Source organism: Pseudochaenichthys georgianus, chromosome 20 (assembly GCF_902827115.2).
Source record: "Pseudochaenichthys georgianus chromosome 20, fPseGeo1.2, whole genome shotgun sequence".
Taxonomy (NCBI): domain Eukaryota; kingdom Metazoa; phylum Chordata; class Actinopteri; order Perciformes; family Channichthyidae; genus Pseudochaenichthys; species Pseudochaenichthys georgianus.
The window spans coordinates 4,624,678-4,642,062 of NC_047522.1; the positions used below are offsets into that span (position 1 = coordinate 4,624,678).

The window sequence follows — 17,385 nt, forward strand, 5'->3', positions numbered from 1 at the left end:
TAGCCAGGCTGGATCACCTGGTCCTAAACCACAGATTCACTGTTTCGTAAAGAATAATAAAAACTCAAATGTGAAGCTTGTCATGTCATGCTCTGCATCATTACCTAAATAAATAGTCAAACAAAAACATTCAATGTCGCAAAAAGCTGTTCAATTGAGAAGCAATTTGCTGCATTAGTAATAGTTTGGGATGTAAATCTGCAGGTATCTCACATAATGTGAATCCATTCATGGTTCAATATATGTGCATATTCACACAAGGGTCAATTTAGACATTTTTTGGGGTATTTAGGTTAAAGCAGTTCAAGGTGGAGATTTGGTGATGTGGCCTGTTTTTACAAATCTCCCCTAATACAGTATGTAAGACTATGCTGTTCTGGGGTGCAAACAAGAATCAGGTGCCTCAAGTCATTATTTGCCAAAACCCCTCAGCTGAAGCAGAGATGCTCATTTTAGTTACGATTGTTTCCATATGTTAATTATTTGTAAATAATTCATCCAGTAAAAAAGTTCTACATTAATGTAGCACTGTATTGCTATCAAAGTAAGACATGCTGTGTCTGTGCAGTCTGTTGCCAGTCTGCCAAAAACAAAGCTGATATAAAGGTGGGTTGAACATGTAAACATAGGCTTAAAGATGACCTTAAGGCGGTCTCAAAAGGTTGAACATATCATCAATATTCATTCATGCTTTATGCAACACTTGTAATTACTGTGTTTCATGCAAAATTTAAAGTAGAATATTGTTTTGTGTTCTCTTGTATGAAGGATGCAGCTGCATTTGGGGCGGTGGTGGCGAAGTAGCAACTTGGCTTGTCCCGGCAAGACCAAGTGCTACCGAGGTGTCCCTGAGCAAGGCACCGTTCCCCACACTGCTCCCCGGGTGCCGTTCAAAATGGCAGCACACTGCTCCTAACACTAGGATGGGTCAAATGCAGAGAAACAATTTCCGCACGGGGATTAATAAAGTATATCAAATATCAAACATTAAGTTTGAAAAGAAAGGCAGAGTAAGTCAATGTTTGTGCATGAAGTTGGCCTCCAGCTGTCCGAATGCAGACTGATACACAAGAGAAGCGTTGGTGTGTTTCTCTCAAATGACTGATGATTGCTCTCGGAGTGAAGTTGCCTATATCACATTACCCTTCATTGTTTAATTTGTTATTGTGTGTGCGTCACAGGTGTCCAGAGAAAGGTCCCAAAACCAGGTGTTGGTACAGTAGAGACATGATCAACAGAGTAATCCAGCGGAGGGCTGATTTCAAGCTCTCAGAGACCCCCTCCATCACCTCCGACTGATTGGTCACAGCCTGACATTGAAGACGACGATCAATGCGTGACAGTGGTAACCCATCTTTTGTCTCTCTCTCTCTCTCTTATGGAGGAATCAGTGTTGTTGTTGCAGTACTGCAGATATGGATGATTGTGCGGATTTGAATGAAGACACAGCAGTAGACTCCTGCAGCGTCTGCATACTAATTACAATGAGATCTATTTTGCTTAAAATGAGCATGCTGCCTTTTGCTCTTGTAGTGGCTACTTTAACTTATCACATCATAATGAAAAGACACGCTATGATTTAATACACGAGTCAAATGTTCTTTTCTAAAATATAGGCCAATTGATTGATTATAATGCAAATTATAGAAACATCAACATAAATGTTACATATTTATAGAATCTAGTGCCGAGTGGAGCTGCAGAAAAATGAATCACACAGGAGGTTTGATGATGTAAGACCAGGGGAAGATATATTTCCACCTCTCAATCATCTCTCTATAGACAAGAATAATCCAGCTGCTGAAGTCAGTTTAAAAAATAGCCATTTCTGCCCTATCACCTTCTTCAGGGAGTGTCATAAATGTCTGAACATCTGTTATTTAATACAACACACACAGTACAAAACAATCATTGTTAAAGGCAGTGAACAGTATTGCACCCCACATTTATTTGCAGTATTCACACTTCCTCTCACACTCTCCATATTACAGCCAGACAAAAATATAACTGTTGCATGTAGGACACAACCATTAAGCAACCTGCAAGTGTACATTTCAAGGGCCTATTGTTTTCTAAAATTCCTAATGCAGGATGGGGGATTGAGGTCTTTACAGTAAGGGAATATACTAAGTCTGGACAATTTATAGATAAAATGTAAAAGTCTCAGTTATATAGATATGACTATGTACATCTTAAAAACTATTTAACCATTTGTGTTACAGATATGTCCTACAAAATATGTTCACTCAGTAGTCTTGCAAAGTGTTCTGGGTGATTTCTCCTAAGGTAAGCATGCATTTTTCCTTCAACACACTTATCTCCAGTCAGACCTGTAAAAAGGAAGAACATATTTAGAGATTAGCAACATATGTCGTATTACAGGTATATAATGATTCTGAATGACTTTAGGATTAGGCAGTTTGACAGGTTTGAGCTCACCCAGCTTTCCAGCCGTTCTCTCAATCTTCTCCAGGGCCGACTGCACATCTCCTCCCTCTGGAAGTAGGACCTCTATCTCCCCCACATGGAAGCCAAAGTCAGTTTCATCAAGATCTACCTGCACCCCTTCCTCCTCTAAAGTAAACGACCTCCTCACTGTTGTAAACTCTGCAAAGCACACAAGATTATTTCTGCTCATCCAAGACTCCTCCTCTTGCGAGGGGCTCGTCTCCGTCTTACTGTCCTCACAAATGTCTTTTATGACCTCTTTAACTCTCAGTTGAATTTCAAGCAGATTTGTTATCTCCTTGTAGCGGGAACACATTGCTGCTGCTTTAGATTGTTCTCCAGACGTCTCTTCTGCCTTGTCCGCTGTTGTTGGGCACTTCAGCTCCCAGCACCCTTTACGTTTACGCAGCCACATGTCTTTCAAAGTAAGGTCAAACTTTGGGGTGTCAAAGTACTGGTCACAAAACTGCCGTTGACCAAGACACACTGCTGAATAAAAAAGAGGAAGAGAAATAGATTATTGAAAAAATGTATAACTAAATATAAAAAACTAACGAGGCTGATTCATTAAATTCCTTCAGTGAACATTTAAAAATGGATGTGGATCAAAGCATCATTTAAATGCCTCAGTTCATAATTTACACATGAGTAATGTTGTAGTAGACAAATTAAACACATACCCCCGATCTCCTCCAGGGTTTTCAGAGTGTCAGCATTGCACACAAATTTTCTCTCCACTTCAACACTCATCTGACATAACAGAACAAGATCAACACCAACGATAATGTATGGCCACAAATACAACTGAAGATATGATAATTATCTGTATGGTAAGAATACTTAGAGGCAGGTGTAAGTTTTATTTGAGAATTATAAGATTAATATTATATATAATGAGAAATGTGCTTTCTACATACAAAATAAAAATAATAAGGTATCAATATAAATACAATTCCAGAAATTAAATAATCTAAATAATTCAAAATGTTGTTCCATTTAACTTGTTAGTGTAAAATGAGTTTAACAAAGGTATGCACGACTAATCAGAGATGGAAAAAGTACTCCTTGTACTTGAGTAAAATTAGAAGTACCAGAGTGTAGGAATACTCTGTTACAAGTGAAAGTCCTGCATTCAAAAGAGTACAAAAGTATTAGCATCAAAGTATATTTAAAGTACTTAAAGTAAAAGTACTCATTGTGCAGATTGGCCCATTCCACAATAATATATATAATATGTTTTTATAATTATTGATCATTAAAGTGTTATCAAAGCTGTTAAAGTTGCAGTTAGTTTTAATGACTTTGTATACTGCAGGGTAGCTTGTGAATTTATTTCAGGTGTAACTAAAGTCTGATTTAAGAGTTGATTATATTTCACATCATTAATCAAAATCTGCAAAGTAATTACATAAATGTAGTGGAGTAAAAGTACACAATTTACCTCTGACATGTAGTGGAATAGAAGTACAAAGTAGCATAACATGGATATTTACTTGAGTATTTTTTGAATATTGAAGTAAAGTACAAGTATCTCACAATTGTACTCAAGTACAGTACTTGAGTACATCTATAGTTACGTAACACCAGTGCGAGCAATAAACACAACAACAATGTTATACACTCCTTCTGTAACATAACCTTGGTTGCTCTTGCGTTTTGCAAAATACATTATGTTAAGTATAATTTCATTTGAAAGCTCTACTGCAAACTGTCTGTAAATGCTCCAAACTAAACTGTTATTGTTGTAACAACTGTGTTATTTAGTAATGTCGCAGCAGAGCTCAAGCAGCCACACCTGTCATCATGCACAGGCTCGAAGCTGCTGCAGGCTCATAAGTAGATCAAGTAAAATCACCAAAGTGAACTAGAGAGCAGCAAATACCACCATCAAAGTAGAAAACAGTACACTCACACACCTTCACAAGTCAAGTCCTAATGTGCAAATAATTCGGCACCAAAAAGCCAGCGAGACAATCAATCAGCAGCACAAACACGTCAGCGCAGTTTATTTTGCACAGGCGTAATTGGAGACACCTTTCAGGGTATTCAGGAACATCACTTCCTGTCCCGGTAACGCAGGGGCATACAGATGGTGCAGTTTTAATCCCCTCTGCTTCATAAATATTTATTCCACATACTCGACTGTTTATGTGCGCCACACCTATCATTTAATTGAATTAAAAACAAGTGATAAACCGCGCTCATAGTGCTGCGTAGGGGCTCTGCAGTCACACCTCCATTATTCAGCCTTAATTAACTCGTCACACTCTTTGTGACAATCCAATTTGGCAGAATGGGGACTCATTTTTTATTCACCTTTTAATGTAAAAAAGAGGGAAGATTCAGTGTAATCTAGGCATCGACACACTTATTGGGGGGGAAAAATATAATGCATTTTTTCATGCCTTCTCTTTATTGCTCAATTATGAATTCAGGATTCATTAATACTCTCTCTGCGGGGTTACATAACGGATTTGATAGCTGCCCCCTTCTGAATGTCAGCAATCAGCCTTGGGGGGAGCTGTGGTCTGTTTACTATAGGGAAGAGGGGAAGGAGAGAGGGATAGGGCGAATGAAGGGAGGGGGAGAACAGGAGAGAGAGAGAGAGAGAGAGAGAGAGAGAGAGAGAGAGAGGGAGAGAGAGAGGGAGAGAGAGAGAGAGAGAGAGAGAGAGAGAGAGGGCAGGCAAGAAAACTTTTCAGTTCTGAGGAGCCACGGAGGAAGCGTGTGTGTGTGTGCGTGCTGGAGCGGCGACCATGCAGGTAAAAACGCATTAGCTAATTGCTCTGAACTTAATTAAACGTCTTTTTGCGATCGGTTAATTGTGCTGATTTGAACGGGGAGAGTGGCCTGCGACTGATAGAGGATCGAGCAAACGACGGATCGTGCCCCATACTAATCCGATCCCATATAGAATCCAACATTAAATCCAAACTTTTTTCTGCCTCCCGTCTCTCTCTTCGCCTCCCTACACCACCCCCATCGTCGAGGCGACCGCGGGGCACGTACTCCGCTTCAAGTAGCTTTTCAGCGTTTAATTCGTTCGCCAATTACGGTTCGAATCTGTTAAAATTATAGTTTAAATGGCCATGTGTTGCACCGTAAGTATTTAAGGTATGAATTTGAGCGCTAGGACGCGTCAAAAGGGGGTCTGCTGGGCGGCGAGGGAGGAGGGGGAGCGAGTGTTTTCTAACACATCTGTAAACGGAGCCCACGTTCATTAATTAAATGGCTTTAGTCCGACTAGGCCTCAATTTGCGCTGTTGAGCAGCAGGCGGCGGGCGGAGTAACACTACATACCCGACTGTCAGCCCACAATCAGAGGGGTAAGGAAATAACTCGAGGCCGAGGTTTTTGATCAGCGCTAGTGTGAGTATTTTGTATCCTGGGTGAACTCGGTGTATCGGAGCTGCAGTTCCCACCTGGACCAGGCAGAGTTTGCGGAGAGCAGCCAGTTGGAGACAGTTTGAGGAGCGGTTGATTATCTCTGCTAACAGGCTAGCTAGCGAAGTGACACGACTGTTATTAGCTGTTTAGCTGTTTATTAATGTAATGACCGTCTGGGATCAAACGAGAGCGACATTGTGCATGCAACTGTACTGTGTTTTGCAGTTTCTGAGAAGTGTCTGGCTATCACTGCGGTGTTATTTTCAGTAAACTAACAGCTAACCAGCATTTGTACAAACACGACTGTAATGCGACGTTACAGGGGGGCTTCTAAACCTCACGTTAGCTTGCTAGCTAATTGATTCATCGCTGTTCGGCATAGCTAATTAGACTGCTCATTAATTGGCCAACTATGAGCAGAGATATGTCAAACTGGTTATTATATCTTGGCTTTCAAATCTGAAACTCGACTTCAGGAGCTTTTAGACACGATATAAACTGCAGATATAGACTTTTCGAAACATTATCTGCTCATATTACCCTGCTAGCTTGCTAATTGGCATGACGAGGAAGTGAGCTTTGTAGCTGTGTTGGTATTTCTCCTCATGGGCGAGGATTGCTGTCTTGGTTGCATCTTGGATCACGAAAGCTTGCAGAAAAATACATCAAAGCTGCGTGGTGAAATCCAGACCAGTGGTCTATTTTGACTTCCTTATAACTGCGTGGGAGGGAGTAACAGTTATTTGATTACACGTCGAGCTTCAGATCATATTTAATATATTGGCCACGTTACTTGTTCAAAACTGGGGGGAAATAAGTGTTTCCACAGACTGTGTACTCTTAGTTGTCAAGCAGTGCATGTTATGATCTGGATTGAGCGTTACTACAAATGTCCTGTAAATGTGATACATTAGTTTGCTGAATGTGAGATTGATTTCAAAGCCTTATTAAACAGTCTAGTATTTAGAATTCTCAAAGTGCAATGTAAACCCTTCTGAAAGCATTAGGTGGGTACTAATTTACATGACAAAGATGTCATGTAAACAATCGCATTATTCTGTAATTTGACACGGTCATTGAAGACTGAGTGTTGGGAACCTCCTTAACCAACAAAGTTAATGTCAGAGACCTTTTTTTAATTATGAAATACTGATCTAGGAATAGTTTTACTGGTAAAAGGGACACAGCATACCTATTGAAGGCTATGGTAAATTGCCTCAGATTGTTGCTTCCAATAGTTAAAACGCTTGTTACATTATATATATTTATCACAATGGTTTGCTTTTATCTTTTTGGGGTGCTACTCTTTTTCTGTGATGAATAATAAGAACAGACCCAGAAAGTGTAGCATTCCTTAAAATCTTCTATGTACTTCCTTTCTTGTCAGGAGGAGTCTGGAGAGACATTTAGCACTGAAAGCAATGGAGTGGCTGAGTGGCTGTGCCCCCTGTGCCAAAAAGGGCAACCCAACAGATCCTGCCTGTCTCTACATCTCACTGAGCAACACAGCGTACTTCCATCTTGTGTCGACAATCTGCTGGACATTGTAAGTATGCCTGGGCAGCCTAGTCTCAAAGTGTAAAACCTAATTACTTTGGGTTGTCCAAAAAATATATGCATAATGTTTAATGAGCCCACTTGTTGCTGACTGATATACAGGGGTTGGACCAAATATCACATGCATTGCAATGCTGTAGCTCTGCAGTAAATGTAAATGATGTGATAAGAAAAACTGCATTAGCAAAGATGAACAGGGGTCACAGATTGTCAACGACTTTTAAACTAACTTTTATAAAACATATGAGCTTTACCAGATAAGTACTCACTGCTGATGTACTGTATGATAATTTGTTTCTGTTACTTTGTCCTCCCTATGTTGTATATTTTATGTTAGATACAAAACGATCCCTCAGACATACGGATAACCTTATTTGTCCCCTGGTTTGAGAGACACAAGTAAGATTGGTTACATAAAGGCTATGCATTTGACATTTTTATTTAACAAAAATGTTTATCCTAGGACGTTACCATATGTATTTACATAGTTTAGTGCTCATTAATATTCACATCTTAGTGTTTTGTTAAAGCTGTAATTTGAACAAAATAGTCATAAATGGTCTTTTACATTTTTAATTAAACTTTCCTCAGCGCAACAATTTTATATATTTTTTCAGACAAAGTTTTTCTGCATAGTCTTGTCAATTATATATATTTTTTCAATTAATAATCTTGTCAGAAATAGTGAAAAATGTCCCTCACAGTTATTCAAAGTCAAAGATGATGTCTTTTTAAATGTGTTGTTAATCCTAAACTATAATATAAATCTAAATATACTTTAAGTATTAATGGATTATCCAAATAGTTGCTAAAGAATCTTCTGTCCATTGACTACCAATTAGTTACCTAATCATTACTTCTCTATTAATTAGTGTGAATGGGGACTGGGTTGTTTCTGTTCATCACTTATTTATGCAGATTGACAGGCAAAGATATTTTGATTGTTTAAATGAGTGTTAAAAGTATTGGTTGAGTAGAGATCAAATTATCACCGCAATTAACACACTATTTGCAATGGGTGGAGGACAATTTAGCACGTTAAATGTAAAGAAATAGAAGGAATGTCATTGGTGGATGAAATTATCAAAGACCTCTTAATTTATGCCTTTAGGGTAATTTATAAATTAAAGAGTTGCCAAGCTTGCTATGTAACCGCACATCAATGAGTCCCGCCCAAATGTTGTGCTGCTCAAAAGCCACACAGCATTTAGCTCATCTGAAAGGAACCATTAGTTAGGTTTGCTATGGGAATTTTGCTGACACTCCCTTTCATTTTCTTCCAACAGGCTGTTATAAAACAGGGTTCCAGTAGAGGAGAAGGAAACAAAAGTGATCTTAAGTCTTCAGGTGAGTGTAGTAACACACATGCATGGTTTTCTTTATGTTATAATAACACTGTAATTGCCAACCTTTTTTTATCCAGCGAAATCCTAAGTACTCTATAATATAGATATGTGTGGCTCTTTAATTGGGTTGTGACAATTCAAAAGTATATAAATAAAATCCAAGGACAAGCATTGACAATGAAAACTTGCAGATAATGTGGGTTAAAAGGTTGATGAGCCGGATAACTTTTATTCTGTCCTGTATTTTTGTTTGTTCTGTTAGACCTCAGCTTACTAGAACATACAAATGAAACATGTGTTTTTATTTTCATCAGGTGCTGAATCTTCCCAACTGAAGCACGCTGAAGTCAGCGCAGATCCCTGCCAATCTAGTGAGAGTTCAGACGCCACCCAGACGCCCGGAGACAAAGAGATGGAGGAAGAGAGAATAACGGAACCGGAGGGAGGCGACGCTGAGTCAGTGCCAGAAGAGGAGGGAAATCAACTCCCAGGAGCCAAACAGCAAAATACAACCGAAATCCCAGACACTAGGGACAATTCAGTTAAAAATGGTGTGCAAGCTGAAAATAACACCCAGTCATTCAAATGCAATGCCTGCCAGGACACTTTTCCCGGCAAAACTGCCTTGAAAGTTCATTACAACTCTGCATCCCACATTCAGAGGATGACAAAGGGCCCTGCAAAACAAGGTGGGGACCTCGATCCCCCGGCTTCCTCGTTTCCTTTCCTTTCTCGGCCATATGTATTATACAAACCCTACCAGTGTGCTACATGTCACGTCTCTTACAATCATGCCATCACCCTTGAGAGCCATATGAAATCTGTCTTGCACCAGACCCGTAGCAGAAATGCAAAAAGCGCAGTTGCCACTGCTAGTTTGGGAGGAACCACCACCGGTGTTTTAAACACTGAAGTGACCACATCTGGAAGTGGAACCAGTCAGTTAGTTACCACCAACTGTGCTGCTCCTGGGACCTTAATGGTGACTACTACAAAAGAGGGAGAGCAGATTCAAACGTCTCAAGTAGCTCCCTCCCTCTTCACGTCCCCTGTGGCCTCAGCTCAGGCAGTCTCAGCCTTTCTCACCCTCCTCACATCTAGCCCCAACAACCTCCCACACTCTCTCCTCCCCTCCCTGTTTGCAGCTGGTGCTGTTCCTGGTGCCGCCGTGCCTCAGCTCGTGCCTCAGCCTCAAATGGTCCTGCCCTTGATCTTGAATGGGCTCCAAGCCCAAACCCAGCAGCACCAAGAGAACCAGCAAGGCCAGCTCCTAACCCAGTGTCTGCCATTTGTAGGTCTGAACACAGCACAGCAGGCTCTCCTAACCCAAAGACTTAACAGCTTACAAAACCTGTGGCCCTCTGCAGGAGTTCAAACAAACATGCAGCCTTGCCTGGAAGAGCAGAAACAGACTATAAAGTGGGAGAAAGAACAAGAAGAGCTGGACAGTGATGTGACAGTTGAAGAGAATGGCTCGGATCAGATCAAGGACAGCAATAGCCTGATTACAGAGGACAGTAACAAATCTGCACAGTGTCCCAATATAGAAGTCAAAGGGAAGGTTGAGAATAAGGAAGACAATGGAAAGGCACATAGAGATAGCACAACAGATGGAGACAGCTCGACTAATCAGTTGGATCTGGAAGGTGATAAAGACGCTAGCCTGAATCTCTCCCCAGTGGGCACAGACAAGAGCCTCCGCAATAAGAATCTCTCGCCTTCTGCATCTGTGGCCAGCAACTCAAGCTCAAGTCCTTTAAATTTAAATCTTACACTTAGCCCTGATTCTACCCCTCAAAAATCACAAACTGGCACTAGCCCTTGTGGCTCTCTTGTCACCCCAAAATCCAGCCCAAACACAATTGCCTTAACGAAGAACCGAACTCGAGGCCATTGTAATGACATGCGATTCATTTATGCAGACCTTCCAGTGCTGTCAGAGTTCCAGTCGGAGGTTCTCTGGGCGTTTTTTGAGTCGCGCAGTGAGGCTGATGCTGCAAGTCCTCCCCGTGAGGACTGTGAGGCACTGGGCAGAGAAGTAGGGCTTTCTGAGGAAGACGTACGTAGGTGGTTGAGCCAAGCCAGACATCTAAAACAAAGGCAGAGGGCCACAGGCTTACAACACCTTCAACGCTTGGCAGGATTTACAAGGCATTCCCAAAGTTCAGACAATGACTATGATGACGAGGAGAGCTCACTGGTAATAGCAGAAGATGATATTGAACCATCAGGTAGCCACGCAATGGATTTGTCTAGAACAGGAGGGAAACGCAGACAGAGGAATTTGGGAAGGAGAGGTCGGGGGGATTCCTGTCTCACTTCGGACTCAGAAAATGAGTTGTACACCTCCATCATTGTGTCTGATGAGGAGAGTCAGAATGGATCTTTAAGGGGGGGCCCTGAGAGCCCTGCTAAAGACGGGCAGTCCGAAGTGGGGGTCGGAGGAAAGGTTTTGCGCTCCACAACCGTGTTTCTATCTGATGCAGAGGATGAGTATGAGGAGAATGAAGGGGGTCCAAGGGCAAAAAGAAAAAAACTGAAGGGGGAGTTTGATCAGGTGGAGGTGAAGAAGGAGAGACAGGACTCTGATGTTGATCTCGAGTTGGAGGCCCAAGGGGATCCTCCAGGTTCACAGTCCCATGCTGAAATTCCAACCGGTGCCCTCCACTCACTTCCCCTGTCTCTTGCTCCTTTTTCTACTCAGTTCCTCAGCCCCTATGTCCTCTCTCTTACTCCTACACTGCTTGATGGGTGCAAGTTACCCCTCTTCCCTAACCCACCGACAATTACACGCTTCTCCAGCTCCCTTCTCTCGCCTTCCCTCTCATCACACAGCCAAACTTCCCACTACCTGTCTAATGGTGGTGACTGTGAGTCCGCCCTGGATCTCAGCATGGGAAAAAATAACTCAAAATCTGCTTCTTCCTCATCATCTCTGGCTGATAAAATTGCAGCACAAAAGGGGCAACTGCTGGATGGCCTTGGCTTGAGGCCAACCTCCAAAGGTCTGGTAGTAGTCCAGGTGAAACCTGAACCTATTAATTCCATGTCCTCCAACGTCATGAGTCTGATAAACTATAACAACATGTCAAAGTCTAGTATCTACATGAGAGCAGCAGAGAAAATGAATGCCACACTATTGGAAAGAGAGCGAGAAAAGGAGAGGGAGCAGGATCAGCAGCAGAGGAAGTCCAAAGGCAAAAGGTATCGGGATATGCGGCGTTCAAGAACCATCATTCAAGCTGAACAACTTGACATTCTGTATGGCTGCTATTTCAAAGACCCAAATCCTGGGAAACATGAGTTTGAACAGATTTCAGAATGGGTCCACCTTCCAAAGAAGGTTGTCCAGATTTGGTTCCAGAACATGAGGGCCAGGGAACGAAAGGGCGAGGTCCGATTCATCAGTGATGGGACGCTGGCAGCGGTTGGAAAACCTCTAATCAAGTTTACCTGGCCTCTTTCCAAACCCATTTTCTCCAACAAACCTGCTCCTAATAATACTGGGTGCATCACAACTACTCCTATTGTGCGCACCCTCATTAAGACGGAGAGAGAGCCAGTAAAGGAGCTGGCCAACCCTGTTGTGGGAAAAAAAATATGCCCAGTTCCTATCAAGCCTAGGGAAGTTTCCTTAGTTTCCTCTACCACAGTCTCTCCTGTGAGCAGCAGTGCTTCTGCAGTGCCAAAGACCAAGCTCGAAACCACCAGCAACGTCCCCATGGTCAAAGTTGTACCCAAAATGATCACGCCTGTCCTTTTATCCCCACCCAAGGATCCAATCCCCATTGCACCAAGACCGGCCCAGAAAAGAAAGCTAGAAGACGAGAGCGAAGAAGAAAAGACTGACGATGAGAGGGACAATGACATTGAGATGGGTTCTGGGCCAGGAACCACTAACCGCATGGTGCCCAAGCTGCCCACCGCCATCATCAACAACAGGCCCCCCGCCACGACAGTGGTGCCACAAAAACAGAACGGGCTCAGCTACTGGACCCCCAAGGTTCCCATTAAGATCAACACTTTATCACGAGAACAGCTGGCTCTTCCGAAACACTCGTCTCCTCGTACCATTCCCCCTCCTCCCACCCCCAGCATTGCACCAGTTAGCCCCAATACCCCCATCTCTGCAAAAGTGGCCAGCCCCTCCACCCCGGTCGTAGCTATATCAAGCCCGACAGAAAGCAAATTTCACTCCAGCCGAAGGCCACGCACACACCTGTCCTGCCTACAGCTGTCCATACTGCAGTCCTGTTACGAGACCTGCGCCCACCCTAATGCGATGGAGTGTGAGGCCATCGGCACAGAGCTCAACCTGCCGCTCAAGGTGGTGCAGATCTGGTTTCAAAACACAAGAGCCAAGGAGAAGCGCTGGAGGCTGCAGCAAGAGAAAATGGTAAGTGGGCAAGGAGACGTAGTATCTGTACAGTATTTTTCAAGGTCTTTGGTACAATATCATTGTTTATAGAGTAATGTAATGTAGGTCACTGAGAACAGGAAACGTGCTATCCCATTGCTGTTGTGCACCTTTTTTATTCTAAAGCTGGGCAATATCTATTATCAGATATTGACTTTCAGTAAGTCTTAGAAAAACTTGAATGACCCCAAATGAGCAATACGTGGTACAGCAGAGTAAACAACGATTCAACATAACCTTGCTGGAGGTTGCAACAGTGCAGGGGAAGGGCATATTGTGGTGCTCTCACTGTTATTGTTTTACAAACTTAAAATAAATGAGAGATTTCAAGCAGATTTTTATTAAAAATAATTAAAGTTTTTGCCCTGCACATTTAAAGCTTTGTGAGGTGTAGCAGATGTGACATACATTTCCCATATTATGATATACATCTCTGTAGGTTACATATTCATATTGAGAATTTAATTTCAAGGACACGGCACTGCTCGTTTCAAGTGTTTTTTTGTGTTTTTTTCATCTGAAAGCAAAATGTTTATAAGCCTGAAGTACTCTACTGCTGTCACTCAGTGTTGGTAATCTAGTTTAGTAATACTCTTACCAAAACTGACTTTTTTTAAAGAATTTTTACACAAATTTTGCTTAGTTTGAAGTTGTCAAACAATTGGAAACACTTCATTCACATTTCATGTTATGAAAACAAGTCATTTCTAAAAGGTAACATTTCAGAATTCTGTGTGTAGAAATTATAGAGGGCTTCAATGTCAGCTGGTTGCTTCAAGCCCCAATTTGAATTAAAAAAGATGTGACATTAAACGTATTCTTGTTTCCTTTTCCATTCCCAGTCTCCTCTGTCAGGTGGAAAAGTAGACATGAGCTCGGGAAGCTACCTGCAGTACAACGCTCTCAAAGCCAATCGTCCCATTCTTCCGAAACCAGTTCAGCTGACCGTTACTGAATCTCCAGCTTCCCCAGTGGCGGGTCAGCCAGGGCCGAAGGAGACCCTCACAGGCCGATGTGACGCCTGCAGCATCTCCTTTGAATCCCGGGCAGCGGCGAGGGCACACGTCTTCTCCCCACGTCATCTTGCAACCCTGAGAACCACTAACTTTGGCCAGCCGACGACGCTGGTCAACAAGAACGGCACCGGCTCGCATGTCCCTCAGTCCACTCCGCTAACCAGCTCGGGAGGGGAGATGGTTATCGATTCGCCTCCACCCACGGCCACCAGCAACAGTTAAAGACTCAGATCAGGATTGGTCTGCACACTGACTATTCTTGGACCCATTTGGGATCCTCAGATTTTAATAAAATTTGAGCACTAATCCTCAAGAGCTAATATTCTTTAGTTTTTGAAAAACTAGCTCCCCCAGCACCCACTATCCCTTGCTCAACCTTCACCGACTCGAACTCCGGTAATCTAAAGACTTCACCTGGAATCAAATACAACAGCAAACTCTTTCCATGCTGCTTCACACACTCAGATGCTGAGTGATGAACTCATCTCAATCCTCACTCACTTTATCCAAACATGTTTGGTCCTACTCCTGTGGTTATATATTACCCTGATTCAATTACCTTCCTATGATTTGTAAAGGCACTCAACTTTGCCATGCTTGAACTTTGCTAACCTAAAGACGGATGCAAAAGTGTTTCCTGTTTGCAAGTGGCCATTTGACGATAGGCCCGGAAACTTTTTGGGATAATAACGTGAAAAACTTGCATAAATAACTCCCAGTTTTCTCCTGTGGAATTGTTTTTCTCATGCCTATGTTCACTTCTAGGGCAAAGAATGCTTGGATATAATATGACTGGACTGAACCATTGGGAGAGCAAGAAGTGGTATTGACTGTCACCTTTTTTATTTGCTACAGAAGTGTGATCTGAAGAGTGTTGTGTCCATTCATTGGGATAAAAAAATAGGTACTTTAGAGAGAATAGGGCTTTTGAATTGTCCCCATTTACATGTTAGCAGTTTTCATGACAATCCAAATAGACAGGGCAAAAGGAGAGGCTGAGGAAAGTCTCGGCATATCGCACTTTTGACACATTTTACCTAGTTTCAAATGTTTTTAAGCATTCTAATGCAAGTGTCTTTTATGGAAAGATACATAAATGCATGTTGGATGCCTTAATATAAATCACGTGAGATAAATGGATTTTTGCTAGTCTAATAAAACCTTCTTTAGGTGTGACTATAATATTGTACAAGAAGCAGACCTGTGTATGTACATGAAGAGCTCTGTTTCAAAAGGCTTTTATATTATTGGGGGGGAGGAGGAGGAAACATCTCAATGCCATTCTGTACCTAGAACATAGCAAATTCCGCCTCTAAAGTTTTCAGCACTCTTGGCCAAGGACTATAATTACATAACTACCAACTATCTTGTTTTTGCAACACGTTTCTTTGATCCTGTGGATTTCCCTTTCCCTCCCAATGGTATATAGCTCATTTTGAAATGCAGCTCTTCAAACTTGTTGGGTAAAATAAATGTTTTCACCAACTGTGGGTGCGTTAGAAATTTGACAGCCTTAAGAAGAAACAACCCCGGGTATCTGAATTTAAGCCCAGGTGATCTTCGTATAATAGTAGTGAATTGATTTCCTCCTCACCTGGCCCGGAGGGTCAGACCAATTTAATGAATTTACGGTTGTCTTTGCCATGAATACTCTGCATAAGACAGGACATTTAAGTACTCATTTTATTAACTTCAATATTTATACAAAAACCAATAGAAGCAATTAAAAACTGATGTAACAGATTGTTTTATTTAGGTCAAAAGCCAAGCCTCTAGAAATATTATATAACAGGGCTTGGAATGGGCTGTTTCCCATAATTTGTTCCCCATGTGTTTTGTTCTGTTTTGATACAAAGAGTTAATAATTCTGGTCATGTAATTCTGTAATTCACGAGTTCTTATATTTGGAAACCATAACAAGGGAGAAAGTTGGGTATTACTAGTATCCTTAAGGGACTAACGGATACTCAAATCTTGAAAGCAAATTGGGAAACATTAAACGTGTTGACTGAGAGCTATGGTGCTGTGTTGAAGGACACATAACATACTAAAGATGTTTTCCTTCAATTTAAGTTGTATATTAATGTTACTATTGATAGTTTTAACAAAATGCAAAATTAAAACATGAACTTTTGTAAAGAAATATATTAAAAAAAGAACTGATATTCCAAAGTAATCCTTCCTTCGCTTTCTGTCATTCAAAAACCAAAAAGCAATCTTGAGGTCGACAGAGAGCAGGAGAGGTGTTTGTAAATGCAAACTGTAAAGGACATCCCACAGCTTGACACTTGCACTAGTCCACAATTTTTGCACAAGCTACAGACATTTCAGATGAACACAGCCATTTACACGACATTAAAGTCACTTGGTGTGGTTTTTGAAACCAGGATGGTAACAATGTCCTTTCATGAGTAATAATTTGTACTCCTGTTGGAAACTGTATCTTGTGTTTCAAGCAACCGGACTGGAGTGCTTTAGCTTCAAGACTGGGATTTCACAAACGCACACACACACACACACACACACACGGTGTTGCACTGTCCAAACTAGATAGGTTTTTATGGAGATCTGCTTTTTACTCTCTTATGTTTCATTGTCACTTTGATTATCACTATTCTTATAACTGTACTACTACTACGATTTTTCATTACTACCCATCACTGTTTTTTGATTATTATTGATCCATAATGGTTTTAATGCCACCTTTTTGCTCAAAAACAATATGGTATTCCTCTAATATTGAACAATAATAGTGGCAGTGGTGTTAGATTTTTGATTAAGCTTATTTTTTCTCCTCACTTGTACCTGCCTTTTTTGTGTTTGGTCTCCATTATGCTTTCTTTGATATACAGAAAAATAAATAAAATCAGTTGAACAACAAGTGTATCTGTCTGACTGCAGTGCGATTGGGGCTTTTATCTGTACTTTTTTGATGGTTTAAATTAATAATATATAAAAAAGTACATTTACAAGAGGGGCATATTTCAAATAAAGGTCACTCAGGTCACACTGGAGGAAACAATTTATATGACTACAGTCTACACACAGTGTGCCTGGAATTAATTTGCTTTGCCAGTTCACGAACCACCAAAACCAATATGAATGACAGAAACCTAATCCAATTAAAAGCACACATGCTATTTGGGAACCGGAAAATCCTGCTTGACTATCCAATAGGAACGCGGCAGACATAAAAAAAGGAACGTCCAGAATA

At 41.4% G+C, this 17,385-nt stretch overlaps 2 protein-coding genes across 3 annotated transcripts; one reads left to right on the forward strand and one right to left on the reverse strand.

The window, feature by feature from the left end:
- Window positions 1-1,900: 1,900 nt before the first annotated feature.
- Window positions 1,901-4,472, reverse strand: thtpa (thiamine triphosphatase). 2 transcript variants are annotated; one of them, XM_034108730.2, is made up of 4 exons: window positions 4,365-4,472; window positions 3,129-3,198; window positions 2,440-2,934; window positions 1,901-2,330 (listed from the first exon to the last, which is right to left on the reverse strand). In XM_034108730.2, exons 2-4 carry the CDS (start codon window positions 3,196-3,198, stop codon window positions 2,230-2,232), a joined length of 666 nt encoding a protein of 221 aa, XP_033964621.1. In that variant the 5' UTR covers window positions 4,365-4,472; the 3' UTR covers window positions 1,901-2,229. The 2 variants fall into 2 exon arrangements, with proteins under 2 accessions (XP_033964621.1, XP_033964620.1); XM_034108729.2 differs by having other exon boundaries at window positions 2,440-2,937.
- Window positions 4,473-5,101: 629 nt separating this feature from the next.
- On the forward strand, window positions 5,102-17,043 carry zfhx2 (zinc finger homeobox 2). The gene is made up of 5 exons (XM_034108338.2): window positions 5,102-5,210; window positions 7,223-7,381; window positions 8,679-8,739; window positions 9,053-13,134; window positions 13,998-17,043. Exons 1-5 carry the CDS (start codon window positions 5,205-5,207, stop codon window positions 14,391-14,393), a joined length of 4,704 nt encoding a protein of 1,567 aa, XP_033964229.1. The 5' UTR covers window positions 5,102-5,204; the 3' UTR covers window positions 14,394-17,043.
- The last annotated feature ends 342 nt before the right edge of the window (window positions 17,044-17,385 follow it).

Coding starts and splice junctions, on each gene's coding strand:
- thtpa (XM_034108729.2), bottom strand. CDS start 3,198: ATGAGTGTTGAAGTGGAGAGAAAATTTGTGTGCAATGCTGACACTCTG. Junction 2,938..3,128: donor AACCCTGGAGGAGATCGGGG/GTATGTGTTTAA, acceptor TTTTTTATTCAG/CAGTGTGTCTTGGTCAACGG. Junction 2,331..2,439: donor GAGAACGGCTGGAAAGCTGG/GTGAGCTCAAAC, acceptor TCCTTTTTACAG/GTCTGACTGGAGATAAGTGT.
- zfhx2 (XM_034108338.2), top strand. Junction 7,382..8,678: donor TCGACAATCTGCTGGACATT/GTAAGTATGCCT, acceptor TTCTTCCAACAG/GCTGTTATAAAACAGGGTTC. Junction 8,740..9,052: donor AAGTGATCTTAAGTCTTCAG/GTGAGTGTAGTA, acceptor TATTTTCATCAG/GTGCTGAATCTTCCCAACTG.